This window comes from Myotis lucifugus, unplaced genomic scaffold, assembly GCF_000147115.1.
Source record: "Myotis lucifugus unplaced genomic scaffold, Myoluc2.0 scaffold_733, whole genome shotgun sequence".
NCBI classification, from domain to species: domain Eukaryota; kingdom Metazoa; phylum Chordata; class Mammalia; order Chiroptera; family Vespertilionidae; genus Myotis; species Myotis lucifugus.
This window is the reverse complement of record NW_005871781.1, coordinates 42,238-60,359: the sequence shown is the minus strand read 5'-3', so window position 1 is coordinate 60,359 and position 18,122 is coordinate 42,238. Positions and strand designations below refer to the sequence as shown.

At 43.3% G+C, this 18,122-nt stretch overlaps 1 protein-coding gene across 4 annotated transcripts in view; it reads left to right on the top strand.

Annotated features, from left to right (window-relative positions):
- Nucleotides 1–18,122, top strand: part of PHF10 (PHD finger protein 10) — a 38,191-nt gene that overhangs the window by 1,796 nt on the left and 18,273 nt on the right. For 2 of the 4 annotated variants that reach the window (XM_023746800.1, XM_023746799.1), the window contains exons 2-3: nt 5,999–6,205; nt 8,962–9,084. In XM_023746800.1, coding sequence (XP_023602568.1) covers nt 5,999–6,205; nt 8,962–9,084 — 330 coding nt within the window. Of the gene's footprint in view, nt 1–5,998; nt 6,206–8,961; nt 9,085–15,001; nt 15,023–17,646; nt 17,734–18,122 lie in introns of those variants that run through there. The other 2 variants (XM_023746801.1, XM_014447969.2) reach the window with 2 other exon arrangements.

Below are 18,122 nucleotides of genomic sequence, written 5' to 3'. Positions count from 1 at the left end.
TAGCTAAGTGCCTCATGTGTCTGTCTCTGAAAGAATAAAGTTAAACTTCAAGCCCAGAGGTTGGCAAACACAACCTGTGGGTCAAATTTTGCCGACAGCTTGTTTCAGTACAGCCTATAAGCTAAGAATGTTGTTTGTATTTTTATACAGTTATTTTAAAAGGATGGAGGAAATAATACCTGTAGTTATATCATTAGGTAGATCATCAAGACAGAGTATCAATAAGGACACAGCCTTAAATGATATGTTAGATGGACTTAACAGATATATCCAGAGCATTCCATCCAAAAATCAGGAGGAAAATTGACAAAGACCATATTTAGCCCACAATGCCTAAAATATTTAAAAAACAGAAGAAGTTTGTCAATCCTTGCCCAAGCCAGACTAATCAGGGTGATAAAAAATAAAGACAAATGATTAATATGAGGAATGGAAAGGGAGTCACTACAGACCCAATAAATATTAAAAGGATCAGAAGGAAATACTAGAAATAACTATGGTCATACATTTATGAACTTGGATGAAATGTACAAATTACTTGAAAGACCCTATGAGCTGGATTGTGTGCCCCTAGTTTTGTCTGTTGAAACCTAACCTGCAGTACCTCACAAAGTGAGTGTATGTGCATGTGGAGACAGGATCTGCAATGAGGTAAATAGGTTAAAATGAGTCTGTTAGGGTTGTGCCCTAATCTCTTCTGCCTTGTGTCCTTATAAGAAGAACATATTAGGACATAGATACACCAGGGCCAGCATGCACAGCAGGATGGCTTACTATAAAGAGGCAGCAAGAGGGAGGGTATCCATCTGCAAGAGAGGGGTGCCAGGAGAAACCAACCCTGTTAGCATCTTGATCTTAGATTTCCAACATTCATAATTTGGTCAAATTTGTTTAAGGCACCTGGTCAATGGCATTTTGTTCCAACAGCTTTAGCAAACTAATATATAGACACAAACTACCATAGATACCCTGAATAGCTCCTATATCTATTAAAGGAAATGAATCTATAGATTAAAACGGTCCCATAAAGAAAACTTCAGGACTTGATGGCTTTTCTAGTGAGTTTCTACCAAATGTGTTCTGGGAAATTGAAAAGGAGGAAATTCTTAACTCATTCTATGAGGCAAATATTACCCTGCTATTAAATATGGAGTAATAAGAATAAAATGGACCAGTGTTCATGAGCATGGAAGCAAAAATTCTTAACAAAATTATAGCAAATTAAATCCAACAACATATAAAAAGAATAAAATATAGGTGCTATCCAAGATAGGAGGACTTAAATATATAAACCAAATATTAACAGACCTAAAGGGGGGAACAGTCAGCAATACAAAAGCAAGGGACTTTAATACCTGTAGTTACATCAATGGGTAGATCAGACAGAATATCAATAAGGAAACAGCCTTAAATGACATGTTAGATTAGATGGACTTAACAGATATATCCAGAGCATTCCATCCAAACGTCAGCAGAATACACATTCTCCTCAAAAGCACCTGGAATAATCTCCAGGATAAATCATATGTTAAGTTATAAAACAAGTCTTAATAAATTTAAGAAAATTTAAATCATATAAAGCACCTTTCATAACACAGTGTTATGAAACTAGAAATAAATTACAAAAAGAAAAATCCATAAATATGTGGAGATTAAACAACATGCTACTGAATAACAAGTGGGTAAGTGAAGAAATTAAAAAAATGCCTTGATAGAAATGGAAATACAACACACCCAGATCTATGAGGTCAGCAGAAGCAGTGTAAGAGGGAAGTTCATAATGATAAATGCCCACCTCAAGAAATAAGAATAATTTCAATTTAACTTTACACTACAAAAAAAAATTGAAAAAAAAGTAAAGCCCAAGTAGAAGGAAGAAAATAACAAAGATCTGAGAGAAAATAAATGAAATAGAGACTAAAAAGACAAGAGAAAAGGTCAATGAAACTAAGAGCTAGTTGAAGATAATCAGAATTAATATTTACCTAGACTCAAGAAGAAAAAAAAGGGGGGGGGCAAACAGAATCAGAAATGAAAAAGGAGACATTACAACTGATAACACAGAAATATAAAGAATCATAAAAGATTACTATGGATGATTATACACCAACAACTTAGATAATCTAGAAGAAATATATAAATTCTTAGAAGCATACAGCTTTCTAAGACTGAATCATGAAAAAATAACCTGAAAAGACCAACTTCTAGTAAAGAAATTGAACAGTAATAAAAAAAACAAAAACTCATACCCTTTGTAATACTTTAAGCAATAAAAACAAAAACAAAAAAAAACTCCCAACAAACAAAAGTTCAGGACAAGATGACTTCACAGGTGAATTCTACCAAACATTTATAGAAGAATCAATAGCTATCCTTCTCAAACTTTTCCAAAAAATAAAAGAGGAACACTTACCAACTCATTTTACGAGGCCAACATTACTCTGACACCAACATTACCCATACAAAGACACCACAAGAAAAAATTACAAGCCAATATTCCCAATGAATGCAGATGCAAAAATTATCAAAAAATATTAGCACATTGAATTCTGCAATACATTAAAAAGATCATATATCATGATCAAGAGGGGTTTATTGCAAGGATGCAAGAATTGTTCAGCATCCCCAAGTCAATCAATTGGATACACCACTTTAACAAAATGAAGAATACCAGTAAAAATCGTGAGTATCTCAATAGATGCAGAAAGAGCCTTTGACATAAAATCAACATACAATTATGATAAAAACAAAGTATGTATAAAGGAAACATACCTTAACATAATAAAGGCCATATATGACAAGGCTGTTGCTAACATCATACTTAATGGTGGAAAGCTGAAAACTTCCTCAAAGATCAGGAGCAAGACAGGGAGGGATGCACACTCTCACCACTTTAATATAGCACTGCAAGCCTTATTGAGATCAATCGGGCAAGAAGATGAAATAAATGGCTACATTTATTTGGAAAAATTGGACTCCAAAGCAAAGGCAACAAAAGCAAAAATAAAGGAGACTCCATCAGACTAAAAAGCTTATGCATAGTCAAAGTGGAAAGGCAACTTAATGAATGGGAGAAATAATTTGCAAAGCATATCTATACTAATAAAAGAGTAATATGCTAATTAGATGGCTAGACCGGACGTCTTCTGGATGCGGCCCCTCATCCAGGCCAGCCCAGGCTGGCCCCACCCTCCAGTGGGGACCCCCACCCTGACTGGGGACGTGGCTGGCCTGCAAACCACCTGCAACCCCTTGCCCAGGCCAGCTCTGCCCCCAGCAGGGACTCCCCATCCTGATCCAGGGCCGCCTTCAGGGCAGGCCAGCTGGCCTCCACCCATGCACCAGGCCTCTATCCTATATACTAAAAGGGTAGTATACAAATTGACCCTAACGGCAGAATGACCACTGGACCAGTCACTATGAGGCACACTGACCACCTCTTGGTTCCTTTCCCCAGCCGGCAGGCTCTAATCACCTGATGGCCTCCAGCGGTGGGGGCGGGGCTGGTGAGTGGGCAGGAACAGCTGACCTCTCGGTCCCTTCCCCCGGTTGTCAGGCACCCATCACCCTATGGAGAACAGGGAACCAGGGGTGGGTGGTGGCAGGGGGCAGGGCCAGCTGCGGGCAGCTGGGGAAGATGGCCCTGCTAGCAGGCCAGGCCTAGAGACCATACCCACGCACTACTTTCATGCACCGGGCCTCTAGTCTATATATATAAAAGCCTAAGCAACTAGCCAACCGGCTGGTAGCTATGATGCACACTGACCACCAGGTGGCAGATGCTCTACAGGATAGAAGCCTGGTGCATGGGTGGGAGCCGGCTGGTTTGCCCTGAAGGGTGTCCCGGATCAGAGTGGGGGTCCTGCTGGAGTGCCTGGCCAGCCTGGGTGAGGGGCTGAGGGCCGTTTTCAGGCTGGCCACACCCCCTTCAGGGAGGGGGTTCCTGCTGGGGTGCCTGGCCAGCCTGGGTGAGGGGCTGATGGCTGTTTGCAGGCTGGCCAAGCCCCCCAGTGGGGACCCTCACCTCATGAGGGTGTGGCCAGCCTGGGTGAGGGGCTGATGGCTGTTTGCAGGCTAGCCACAGTCCCTTCAGGGTGGGTGGTCCCTGCTGGGGTGCCTGGCCAGCCTGGGTGAGGGGGTGATGGCTGTTTGCAGGCTGGCCACAGCCCCTTCAAGGTGGGGGTCACCGCTGGGGTTCTCAACAATGCCACGGAGGTGGGAGAGGCTCTCATTACCACCGCTGCACTCGCCAGCCATGAGCCCAGCTCAGGGCTTCTGGCTGAGCACTGATCACCAGGGGCAGCTCCTGCATTGAGCGGCTGCCCCCTGGTGGTCAGTGTGCGTCATAGCAACCAGTTGTTCCACTGTTTGGTCGATTTGCATATTAGCCTTTTATTATATAGGATGAATGGGTTACCAATGAGATCAAGAAAGAAATAAAAAATTTCATGGAAACAAATGAAAATGAACACACAACAACCCCAGATATCTGGGACACAGCAAGAACAGTCCTGAGAGGGAAGTTCATAGCACTACAGGCATACCTCAAGAAAAACAAGAAAAATCAGCAATAAACTATTTAACCTTACAACTTAAAGAACTAGAAAGAGAACAACAAGAAAGGCCCAGAGTAAGTAGAAGGAAAGAAATAATAAAGATTAGAGCAGAAATAAGTAACATACAAAAAACAATAAAAAAAATCAATGAAACCAAAAGCTGGTTCTTTGAAAGGATAAACAAAATTGATAAACCGTTAGCCAGACTCATCAAGAAACAAAAGAGAGGACCCAAATAAAATAAAATCAGAAACAGAAGTGGAGAAGTAACCACTGACACTACAGAAATACAAAGGATTGTAAGAAAATACTATGAACAACTATATGCCAACAAGCTAGACAATGTGGATGAAATGGACAAATTCCTAGAAAAATACAGTCTCCCAAAACTGAATCAGGAGGAATTAGAAAACCTGTATATGTTTTAATAATAACTGATGAAATAATAGCAGTAATAATAATAATAATAATAAAAACTCCTAGCAAACAAAAGCTCAGGTCTGTATGGCTTCACAGGGGAGTTTTACCAAACTGTCAAAGAAGAATTAACACCTATCCTCCTCAAACTATTTCAAAAAATCCAAGAGGAAGGAACACTTCCAAACTCTTTTTATGAGGTCAGCATAATCCTAATTCCAAAACCAGATAAAGACACTACAAATAGAATTATAGGCCAATATACCTGATGAACATAGATGCTAAAATCCTCAATAAAATATTAGCAAATCACATCCAGCAATATATTAAAAAGATCACACATCATGACCAAGTAGGATTTATTCCAGGGACGCAAGGCTGGTATAATATTCACAAATCAATAAACGTGATACATCACATAAACAAATTGAAAGACAACAATCACATGATCATACCAATAGATGCACTAACTGATGAACAGAGTGGATCCAGAGACATGGAAGCATGGAAGAGTGCGGAATCTCAGAGGGAAGGTGGGGGAGGGTGGGTGGGTAGGAGGTAATCAAAGACCTTGTATGCATATGAAGGGGAGAGGGCTGAAGGGGGTGATTGGGGGGAAAAGGGGACATGTAATACTTTCAACAATAAAGAATTATAAATAAGTCCTATCCTCCTATGTAATAAAAGCCTAATATGCAGATTGTCCCCTCGCATGGTCATTTGACCAAGAGTTCAACTGCCCGCTATGATGACCGCCGACCACCAGGGGGCAGCGTGGAACATGGTGGGCATCGGTAATGCAGCGCTGGCAGCGGGCAGCTGTGGAGGCGCTGCTGGCCCCAATGGGCCCTGACGAGAGCGGGACTGTGGCGAGATGGTGGAGCAGGGTCTGTGAGGTTGGGGGCGTGAGCTGGGGCCCGATCTCTGCAGGCCACCCCAGGGACCCACCCTTGCACAGATTCGTGCACTGGGCCTCTAGTAAATAAGTAAGTAAATCAATACCTCTCCCCACCTCTTTCTTTCAGTATACACAGATTGTACAAGAAAGGCTGAAAGAATCGTCTCATGATGTTCTGTATGTAGAGCCTCCATTTGATGATTCCATTGCTGAGATAAGTAAAGAATGGAAGAGCTCTATGGCAAAATTTAGGTTTGCTAATACATATAGAATGGAGCCACTCAGAAAATTCCAAGCTCATTCAGTAGAAGCTAAAGTCCAGCAGATATTAACGGTAGGTTGATAAATGTGTATGATATAATATCTAAGCCAGGGGTCCTCAAACTTTTTAAACAGGGGGCCAGTTCACTGTCCCTCAGACCATTGGAGGGCCGGACTATAGTTTAAAAAAAAACTATGAACAAATTCCTATGCACACTGCACATATTTTATTTTGAAGTAAAAAAAAAAAAAACGGGAACACATACAATATTTGTATTTGCATGTGGCCTGTGGGCTGTAATTTGAGGACCCCTGATCTAAGCTTTCGGGATTTGGTAAACTATATTCAGATTTATGGCAGTATAATTACCCTGATTGTTTTTTTTATAGCACTTAACTCTGAAAATGTGAAAGTACTTTGGGTTTGTAGTCAATATGATGCTGTGAGTTAGATTAAAGGGAAGATGCTTTTATTTCATTTAGCTCGTAATTATCCATAAACTGTCCCTCTGGTTCCATGTTTCGCCCATAATTGGAGGAATGAGTGAAAAAGAACACATTGGATGTGTGTATTTGTGTGAAAAATTGGTTCCTGACTATGCTAAACATCTTTTAAGTATAGACCATCTCCAGCTTAGGCATCCGTTATTTTCTTCCTTAAACTTACTGGAATATAAAGTTCATTAAAAACAGTTGTTTGAAACTCAAACACATGATCCCAGGCTCATTCAAAAAAGCTTCTCAATTTTACAAAACTAACCCTATAATACTAATATTACTACCGGTATTAATTTTACTAGTTTTGGTGTCTGAAGGCTACATTGTTCAGATGGGAGGAATTCCCTTCACCATCTTTTCTTGATAAAGGACCAAATTACAACACTTTTTATTATAGGAAATTCACGTGAGGCACCACCTTTTCTGAATCCCTTTTTCATCTTTGGTCTCTAGTTCTGGGCACCAGGCAACAGGAGTTTCCTGATAAGCAGATGCCCTTTGTGGCGTTCCGCCCAACCTCACCCCACTCCTTGTTTTAAAATTACCTCCCCTTCCAATTTACAAAATGCATTCCTTCAGTAACAACTGATGTGAGCTGCCTATTTGGAACAAAGCATAGGTTTAATTTGGTTTGTAGAAATGATTAATAACTCTTTAATTTTTAAATGAATTAGCTTTTATTAATAAAGAAGAATAGTTAGGTGACTCTCCAATTTCTCTTCACTGTATAGATACATCTCTAAACGGAACTAATAATTATGATATTTGATGAAGATATAATGGCTCATGGCTTCAGGAAATAAAGCAATTCAACTCAATTTTACTACAATAAAATAACTATTGATTACCTTCTTTACTGATCTAAACACTAATAGCAAGCATTTGTGATGTGAGAGTATACATTGTGGTGTGTCTCTCACTCAGTTCTACCACATAGACTGAGTTCACATTTATTGAATATAGTAGGATTTCAAATCGTATTTAATTTGATAATTTATAGAGTTTCATTGGGCTTGATGGGGCCTAGACCAGCTTATTGGAGATGTAGGTGAATGGCCGGGGTCATGAAGAGGTCAGGGGTTTCCCTGGAGTTCAGGGAACACTGAATGTAGTTCTAGACACAGAAATAGTATATATTGATGGAGCTTGTGGGTATTTTTCTATTGGGAGTGCTTATTTATTTAAAAGAGAGCCCTTAGCGGGAAGGCCAGGGAGGGTTAGGGGGCAGGAGGGGAGGATAAGAGATCAACCGAAGGACTTGTATGCATGCATATAAACATAACTAATGGACATAAGACACTGGGGGGTAGGGGAGGCCAGGGGATTGTCAAGGGTGGGAAAAAAAGGAGACATATGTAATACTCTTTGTAATACTTTAAACAATAAAACAATTTTTAAAAAATTAAAAAAAAATAAAAGAGAGCCCTTAGGTAGAGAAAACCTGGGATATGTTAGGCAGGTTCAGAAAAGGGAGTGATTGTTGCTAAGTGTCCAAAAGGTACAGCCACAGCCAAGTACCTGAGGGAAATCAATGCTTTAAACCCCATTTTAGACCCAGAGCATTCTAGAAGGGAACCAAAACAAACAAAAAGAGCTAGTTCTTTGGCTTTACTAGTGCATGCCTGTATGTTTAGCTAGGAGTCCATTTGTTGTCACTCAGAGCCCAGAACATTGGTTACTGTATCTTTGGTCCCAGTCAGCCAGTCAGAGGCATATGCTGTCTGCCCCCGAGGTGGTCCTGGCCTGCTTATGGCTGGGAGGGAAGTAGGGCTCCAGGGCCCACACCTGCCCCCCCGCCCCCACCACTGGACGCTATTCACTAACAAGCAGGGTGAGAAACCTGACTTCCTTGGCCACGGGGAAAAATCCACCGAGTGGGAAGCATAGGGAGAGGCTGGGAAGAAGTGGGCTTTCACCAGAGGAGATGAGGAAGAGGGAGACAGGAAGGGCCCGGTGCAGCTCTGGACCAGGTGGCCCTGCTTCAGGGAATCCCAAATCGGAGCTTTCGCAAGGATGTGCACTTTAAGAAGTTGGTTTCCTACCAAAGAATTCCCAGCAGCTTTCCTTCAACCCCCCTGTGTCTCCCCAATTGTCTGATAACAGTAATCTAACGCAGGGAAACCTACAGCTCAACCAAGAGTAATGGAACAGAATCAAAAAACCAAAATAAGTTTTCTTCAAAATTGTGATTGAAATAAATTGGTAAGCATGACATGCATTTAATATTTGGTTTAAAAGTTATATGTATTATTTAGACATGTTTTTTACTTGAATTTTTATTTAGAAAATACTTAGTTTGAAAATTAAGGTATACTTTTTAATTTTTTAAAGGAAACTCTTAAAGATGTCAAATATGATGAAAAACTCTTCTCTCACTTGTCGCTTGAATTAGCAGATGTCATATTGTCAGCAGTCAAAGACTTTGGGTACCACCGTTATAAATTGATTATAAAGGTATTATTTATTCAAAAGACTGGCCAGGCAATAAATGTAAGTACCCCTTTATCAGTTAGAACTACGAGGTCCGTCCTCTGTAGTGACTGGGTGCCTCTCACTCAGCCCTGCGATGGCTCCAGGGTGTGTCAGGCCCGGGGTGCCTGGGAATGAAAGAATAATTGTGTTAAATTTATGTTCTTTCACTGTAATTATTTGAAAAGTACTTAGAAATGACAATTTTCTATTGATAACCTATTTTTTTTGAAATATATTTTATTGATTTTTTACAGAGAGGAAGGGAGAGAGACAGAGTCAGAAACATCGATGAGAGAGAAACATCGACCAGCTGCCTCCTGCACATCTCCCACTGGGGAAGTGCCCGCAACCCAGGTACATGCCCTTGACCGGAATCGAACCTGGGACCCTTCAGTCCGCAGGCCGACGCTCTATCCACTGAGCCAAACCGGTTTCGGCGATTGATAACCTATTAAATTGTATAGATAGCCTGTTTCTTAATCATCCTATTTTGACAATTAATGTCATTTACTAACCAGTAAATTTATTTTAGGCATTAATGGGTGTTAGATACTGAAGAAATGAGAGAATTATAAGGAATGACTGATTCTTGACTACTTTTTACTCTAGTCAAGAAAATAAAGCAACACAGCTTAGAGTTTGAGAAAAAAAATAATGCAGATAGTGTAACAGCCTATGTTTGGGAGTCGGATTGGGTTGGATACGAATCCTGGCAGAAACATTCACTGCTGTGGCCTGGGCATAGTTTTTTTACCTATAAAATCAGGATAATAAAGTCTAATTGCTGGAGTAATTGTGAGGACTAAGTGAGATTAACTGCATTCAAATCCTTAATATTTTCTCCAGCACAGAGTCCTCAATAAACAGCAAGATTATCATTATTTACAAACTAGAGGCCAGGTGCACGGATTCGTGCACTGTTGTGCTCCCTCAGCCTGGCCTGCACCCTCTCGCAATCTGGGACCCCTCGGGATTTCGAATAGCTGGTTTCTGCCCAATCCCCACAGGCCCGATCCAGACAGGAGGGAGCCTGAGCCTGTGCACTGAGCATCTGTCCCCTGGAGGTCAGTGTGCCTCATAGCAACTGGTGGACCAGTCGTTTGGTTGTTCAGTCGTTCGTTTGCTTAGACTTTTATATATATAGATAAAAATGCAATCCCACTAGGCCAGTGGTTCTCAACCTTCTGGCCCTTTAAATACAGTTCCTCATGTTGTGACCAACCATAAAATTATTTTCGTTGCTACTTCATAACTGTAATGTTGCTACTGTTATGAATCGTCATGTAAATATCTGATCTGCAGGATGGTCTTAGGCAACCCCTGTGAAAGGGTCGTTCGACCCCCAAAGGGGCCGTGACCCACAGGTTGAGAACCGCGGTAGATGATCATCAGTGCTCAGTGAAGAAAATTAAGGCAGGAGGTGCGCTAGAGTGACAGTGACTCAGTGGGATTGTCTGGAGACAGGGAAGGCCCCTGATGCCTTAATGACAGGAAGAAGCCAGCTGTGCCAAAGGTCAGGGAGAACTGCCAGCAGAGAAAACGTGGCGAGCAGAGATGCCACGCCAGGCTGCACTCCATGTGCTTCCGGAATCCTCTGTGGCTGTGGGATGTTCAGGGAGCACCACACACCACCCCAGCACGCAGCAGCTGGCAACAACATGGTCTGTGTGTTCATCACTCTGTAGGTCAGCTCAGCCTGGATGGGCCGCTTGTTTTGTCTGCTGACTCACTGAGGTGCCTGAGCCACCTGGTCACTCCACTGGGCCTGGAGGTCCAAGTTGGCCTCAGCCATGTGTCTGATGGTCGGTGCTGGCTGTTGGCTGGGGCACCTGGTTCTCCTGCACGAGAGCCATCCTCCCCCAGTGGGCTGATGGGCTCCTATTCGTGGGGTCTCCTCACAACGTTCCTAGAAGGCGAGAGCAGAAGACCTCTTAAGGCCTGGCTGGAAGCTCACCATGTCACATTCTTTTGCTCAAAGCAAGTCCCAATGACAACTGATATACAAGGGGAAATAGACTCAACCTCCTGATGGGAGAAGCCACAAAGGATCTGTGGCCATTTTAGAGGCACTGCAGAAAATTAGGCTGTATCAGACCACACGTGGCTTTGTAAGCAAAGCACCAGAGTTAGCATTTCTCTCTCAGCCACGTGTATAATCAGTGCCATTTCTTCATTTTGAGACAAGGTCCTAACAAATTTTCAGTTGAAAATCTCTTAAGGGCGGGAAGGTTAATTCCTCAAGATGGATTACAACACAGCAGAGTAGCACCGTACACTGAGCTACTAGAGCAGTGGTTCTCAACCTTCCTAAGGCCGCGACCCTTTAATACAGTTCCTTACGTTGTGGTGACCCCCAACCATAAAATTATTTTCGTTGCTACTTCATAACTGTAATTTTGCTACTGTAAACAATATGTAATTATATATGTGTTTTCCGATGGTCTTAGGTGACCCCTGTGAAAGGGTCGTTTGACCCCCAAAGGGGTCGCGACCCACAGGTTGAGAACCGCTGTACTAGACCCAAACCACAGAGGGCCTCCTGGTCCTTCCCGGACATCCTGCTAGGACGGGTGTCTGCTTTAGACGACTGCTGTGGTGAGAGAAGCGGGGCCCGGGAGGCTTCACTGTCAGTCTCCCCAGAAAGGGACAAAGTGTGTGTTAAATGTGTAACTCTAGCAAACCGACGTGTCTTTAAAGAAATCGAGCTTGTGTAGGTTTTAAAATTACTTAACATTTTCAATCTAAAGTTAATTTTTTAAAATGTCTCCAGGTTGCCAGCCGATGGATCTGGGATGTTGCATGGGACAGCTGGGTTGCAGCTAAACATGAAACAGAAACTTACGTGGCATTGGCCTTGGTATATGCTCTTTACTGTGAATAACTTGTCACATGTCCTGAACAATGTTTACCTCTCAACTCCTCACATACATGAAGTTTATAGATTTGTAAACCTCAGTAGTATTGATTAGCCATATTTTTATCTACAATTGGAGCATTTAATTGCATTAACAACAAACAAGTAAAAGCTGGATTTTTCTTAACTTCATACTTGTACTTACCATATTTATTAACACTATTACCTCAAAATATAAAATATAGGAACATATGAATGCTTATAGTAGATTATAATATGGGAATATTATTATTCTTAGATTTAAGAAAATTATAATTGACTATAGGAAATTATGACACAACCTTGTAAAGTATCAAATTAAGAAAATGTTAAGGTAAATTTTGGAAACCTTCTAAAGGCAGATGTATTTTGAATGGTATTTTAATGCACTATATGCATTCTTTTGAAGGGAATTACCAAGTTTTAAAGAAAAATGTTGATATATTTCATACTTCCCTAACGAATTACTCCTTCTCCAATCAGAATGCTTACAAATGTGTGGTCTTTCTCTTTGTTAGTCAGGAGAGGCAGAGCTGGCCAGGCATAGGGTATTTGAGTTGACTGCCTTGTAGCTATAATTGTATGTAATTGGGTTAGGCTCTTTTTAGATGCCAGAACCAAAAACCTAATATAACTGTGTTTTTAAAAAGTACGTTTTTATTGATTTTTTTTTTTTTTTTTAGAGAGAGAGGAGGGGAGAGGGATAAAGAGATAGAAACATCGATGAGACAGAAACATCATCGATCACCTGCATGCCTCCTGCATGCCTCCTCCTGGGGATGGAGCCCACAACCCTGGGCATATTCCCTGACTGGGATTCAAACCAGTGACCGCCTGATTCCTGGGTCAGTGCTCAACCACTGAGCCACACTGTCTGGGCTAATATAATTGTTTTTTTAAACAAGAGGAAACTTATATTTCCCAGGCATTTGATCAGGATCCATGTTCTGTCTGTCTTTGTACTCTCCCCGCAGACTTCTATGTGCATTTGTTTGAGCTGATAGAATGTAATCAGGTTCCCATAACTAGACGACACAACTCACTACCTGGGGCTGAGGCTGGAGCCCATCTTCCCTGATGCCCATGGCCATGTGAAAAGAGAGGCTATAACTGAACATGGAGCTCTTGGAGCAAGGAAATAAGGGATGGGCTCAGGGGAGGCAACTGATCATGTCTGAGACAGTTCATGCAATTTCATCGTTATATAGTCACATGCCGCATCACGATGCTGTGATGGCTGTCCTATCCTATATAATAAAAGGCTAATATGCAAATTGTCCCCTTGACCGGGAGTTCAACCAGGAGTTTGACCTGGGGACGGGGCCGGCCCACCAACCGCCCACGCCCTCCCCCACCCCCCACTGGCCCAATCAGCCCCGATTGGGGCGGGCCAGGCAGACCCCACCCTTGCACAAATTTGTGCACCAGGCCTCTAGTAAGATTATAATGGAGCCAAACACTTCCTGTCACCCAGTGACATGGTAGCAATTGCAACATTGCCGTGCTGCACATCTCAGCTGCCCACAGCATCCAGTGCAGGGACATGCTGCACAGGCTTGTCGCCAGGAGCAGCAGGCTGTTGCACGTAGCCCAGGTGTGCAGTAGGCCATGCCATCTGCACATTGGTGTGTGTACAACAGTAAAATCGCCGAGTGACCCATTTCTCAGAACAAAACCCCGGTCCTTAAGCACCACATGACTGCACAGGCAGACCTTGGAGATACTGCAGGTTTGGTTCCTGACCACCGCAATAAAGCAGATACCGCAATAAAGCGAGTCATGTGAATTTTTTATTTCCCAGTGCACATAAAAGTTATATTTACACTATACTGTAGTCTATTAAGTGTGCAATAATATTATGTTTTTTAAAAAAAACCAATGTACTTACTTAAATAATACTTTATTGCTAAAAAGATGCTGACCATGATCTGAGCCTTCAGCAAGTTGTAATAATTTGCTGGTAGGTCTTGCATTGATATTGATGAAACCACAGTTATCTACAAAGCACAGTAAAGCAAAGTGCACTAAAAGGGAGTATGCCTGTAATCAGAACTTGAAACACCATGTCAGACTTAAAGGACAGTAAAAAGACCCATTAGTTGAGGAATCTATAAACAGGAAGACAAAACAGCAGAGAGGCTTTCTTTTTACGTATGTATTACAATGACTGGGATCGTCCAGGACTCACAGTTCCGTACCACACAGCTTAGACATGATCGCTGTAGCCCAAGGAATCTGCAGAACTGGAGCTCTCGGCTGCTAACTCGCCACAGAGAAAACTGGAAATAACAAACCCATGACATAGTCCATGTTCAGCAATGTACCTTCCTGATGAACTTGTCAGGATCAATTAGTTGTAAAATATACTGCCTGGTATTTGAGTTGACCGCCTTGTAGCTATAATTGTATGTAAAATGAGAATTACCCTTGTTTCTAAGGGTAGTGCTGTATGTGAATTGTAGGTAATATACCATCAAGAACTTGTGCTCAGCACTTAGCATAGCCCTGGAGCATACTAAGTCCTATGTTACCTATTACCATTCAGTTTAACATGTCAGAGTTACTTTAGCTTGCTCTTTCTCTTGCCCTTCTCCCAAGCCCATATATATTTACTTGTTAAATTCTATAGATTCTGTATTTTTGAAGTGACTCAAAATTAGTCACTATGAAACATCCCTAACCTGACTCACTGCGTCTCAGGCTCCTTACAGAACTCCCCCCATTCCCACGCCTCCAGATGTATTTTGAGTTGCTTTCTGGACATTTCCCTGAGGAGAGTCCCACTGCAGCGTCTCAAGTGAAAGCTGTTTTTTCTCTCAGATCCTGATGCCTCAGAGCCAAGAGGCAGGGTAGGCAGCCCCAGCTCCTGGACATGTCTGCTGTCTGGACGTACAGTGCTCTACCTCTGGGTCACGGCAGACTGCAGTCCTGGCTCGTTCCTTCTCATCGCTGAAGACTTGAGCTCCGATCACAAGCTTCCTCTCCACTCAGCTCCTGTCATCCTTTGTGACGTCAGAATCCATGCAGGTAATCATCCAGGCCGCCCTCGCTGTGCACAGTTCTGATGTGTACAAATTCTAGTTACCATAGTATTAGCCCAGTGTCAGCCGTCCCCGAACAACTCGGTTCAGATTTCAGCTGCCACAGTATATTGGCTGTGAGTAATTTCGGAAAGAACAAACTCCACGCTAGCTCCTCAGTCCACATGCCACTGTGTGAGCAGCAGATGGCGTCAGGGTCCTGTTTTCAGTCCGTCAGTCTGTCGGTCAAGGCCACTGCACATCTTCACTCAGCTCTTCACCTGCAGCCCCTTGCTTTCCGCCTGTTACACGGATGGGTTGTGCTTCCTCCCATCAGAGGCTGCTTGCCTTCTGGCCTTCTCAAGGGCTGCCTTCCAGCAGCCATCACCTCTTTTCCAGCATCATGACTTCTCACCCTCCTGCTGAGTCATTCTTGGCAGCATGCAAACGGGCTCTAGATTCTCCTATCTTCAAAACAGCCACCCAGCCGACCTCTTTCTTTATTGCTCTTTCCAATCAAGCTTCTGTCCCTATTTGGATCCAATTCCTAGCAGCCAATTTCTTCTTGACTTCAACCTAGCTTCTAAAACTGCTACTACATGGAAACATCCTGAAACAATTAAGATTGCTAATTGCCCTCAAATGCTGAATAAAATGGACATTTATCTGTCCTCATCTAACTCACCTTCTCAGCTGACGTAGTTGGCCAGACCCTCTTTCTGAAACACGACAGTGCTTGACACTTAGTTCCCCTCCTTCTCCTCTATCTCCGTGAGTATCTCTGGCCTCTGGTCTCGGGCTGTCTCCTCACCTGTGTCTGCATAGTCTATGGTAAGTGGGCTCATAGTTGTGTGGCCTTTTCACTTCAACACTGTATTGTTAGTGCCCAACTCAGGTCTAACTTAATAAATAGAAAGGCAGTATATTCCTGTCACCTCACATAGTCCTTAGTTCATAGTTGATTTCCATGAAATATTTGTGAAGTCATTGAATGGGCATTATTATTCCAATCCTACAAGCGAGGAAATGGAGGGCCTGAGTTAAATAACTTACCCAGGCCGCACTACTAGTGAGTGGCACGCTGGTTTTCAAACTAAAATCTTAACTTCACACCATACTGCCTCTCTGTGTAGCTTATCCCTAACTCCTAGAAGCTTCCTTCATTTATCCTATTCTCAAGCCAAACTGGAATGATTGATGTACCTGAATGTGCCTCCTGTTTTCCCACTTCTAAGTCTTTTGGGGCTTGAAACCTTATTTCTGCTTCTAGTAGTACCTTTGTCTGTAGCTGTCCTACTAATCTTTTACTTTTCAAATTCCATATCAACCTTAAACATCTTAATTCTAGTTGTAAGTCAATTTTCTTCCACCTAAACTGCCTTTACGTATAATTGTATATTAATATTCTTTCAGCATTGAAAATACCTATGGGCTGGGATTGTAATCTACACAGTGACTCCTTAACATTCTGCCTTGAAAGGCTGAGTCAGTGTTTGTTGACTTGGAATGAAGAGTTTTAAATGTGTATTTGACTAGAGGCATTTCCCAAGGGAGAAGAGTAGAACCAAAAACCTGAATATATAAAAGTATTTATAGACATAACATCAAACTCACTCTCTCCCTCTCTCTATACTAGTATATATATTAAACTCTATCCAGAGGATCTGACTGAGGGCTTTGATCATTTAAGAGAATTTGGGGAAAAGATTTTGTTGCTTCTTGGCGGATTTAGGTCTATTTTCTTCACTGGGTTTGTGGATGCTGAGAAGACAACTATTAAGAAGGACTCCTGGTGGCTAACTGGGCTCAAATTTAAAAAAAAACACACAAGAGTTTAGCAGCCTTTTCTGCACAGGCACTGCTCCTGCAAGCCAGGCATGAGAGAGAAACCTGCACGAACTGCTGCCTGCACTGTGGCCTGCGCCTGAGCTGGCCCTTAGGAAGAAGTTCCTGCTTCAACCAATAGGACTGAGGCTCTCCTCATCCAATCGGAGCTCCCCATCTACATCTCTGCCCTCCCCCGTCAGCATCTTCACAAAGCTACTTTATCCTGACCAATCGGGACAATGCCTTTTGGACCAATCAAACTTCGGGTTTGGAGCAGTCATTTGCATGAGGACAGACCAATGAGGGGCCAGGGGCAGAGACTAGTTTACAGAAGGCAGCTCCCGTGGGGTGGACGCTGTTCCGTGTGGAGAGGAAACAGCGGAGGCGAGACCACCGACCCCATCGCGAGCCGGCGCCGCGTCACACTGTGCCGTTCGGTGATGGAGCGGACACGCTGTTGAGCGGGGCCACGCCCTGCAGGTCATAACCCGGCTGTTGGCGCTGCATTCAGTTCCCTTCTTCACCCCACACTGGGGGTTCCTGTCGGTGTTGAATTGGCACCGAAGGTCATCAGGATCTCGGTGGGTCTGACCGAGAAAGCCAAGTGTGACCTAGTTGCAGTTTGTGAGTCTGAAGTGGCTGGTGATGCCGGATCTGATGATGCCACTGGGATGTGGAAGCAGACCGTTTGCGTTGTTTTCTGTTTCCAAACTTTCTTCTGCTGAGTGCAAGCCAAAATAATGAATGAAAGGGGAGCCACATTGAACCCTAACTCCAGGCACATTCTCTGTGGTCCCCGAGCAAGTCACACACATTCTAATGTGGCGGGTGTGCGGCTTCCGACACCCTGGTCGTTGGATCCCGGCTGAATGCCCCGCTAAAGCTCTCGAGGTTCCTGTTTTTACATTGAAGGCCCGGAAGCGGCCGAGTGAAGCCTGAGAGGCTGGATTAATTCAACCCCAATACAGCGGCTCCGGTTCCTTGACCCCTTGAGGGCCTCCCTGTCCCGGGCTCGGGAGCCCAGCGCGATGACCTTCAGTGGCCTGAGGTTAAGGCTTCTCCCCTTTAGACGAGTTAGAGGTGAGATGACGGGTCGAGGCGAGGAAGCCGGGCCGGAATCCGAACGTCCAGTGGCCTCTGCGGGTCCTCGTCGGACGGGCAGGAGGAAGCGCCTGCAGCTCTCGGAGCTGCTGTCCGTCCTGCCCCGGGGCCCGTCGTGGCTCCGGTCCTGACGCTGCTGCACGGACAGCTGCATGTCAGCGACTTGCTAGATCCGCGCG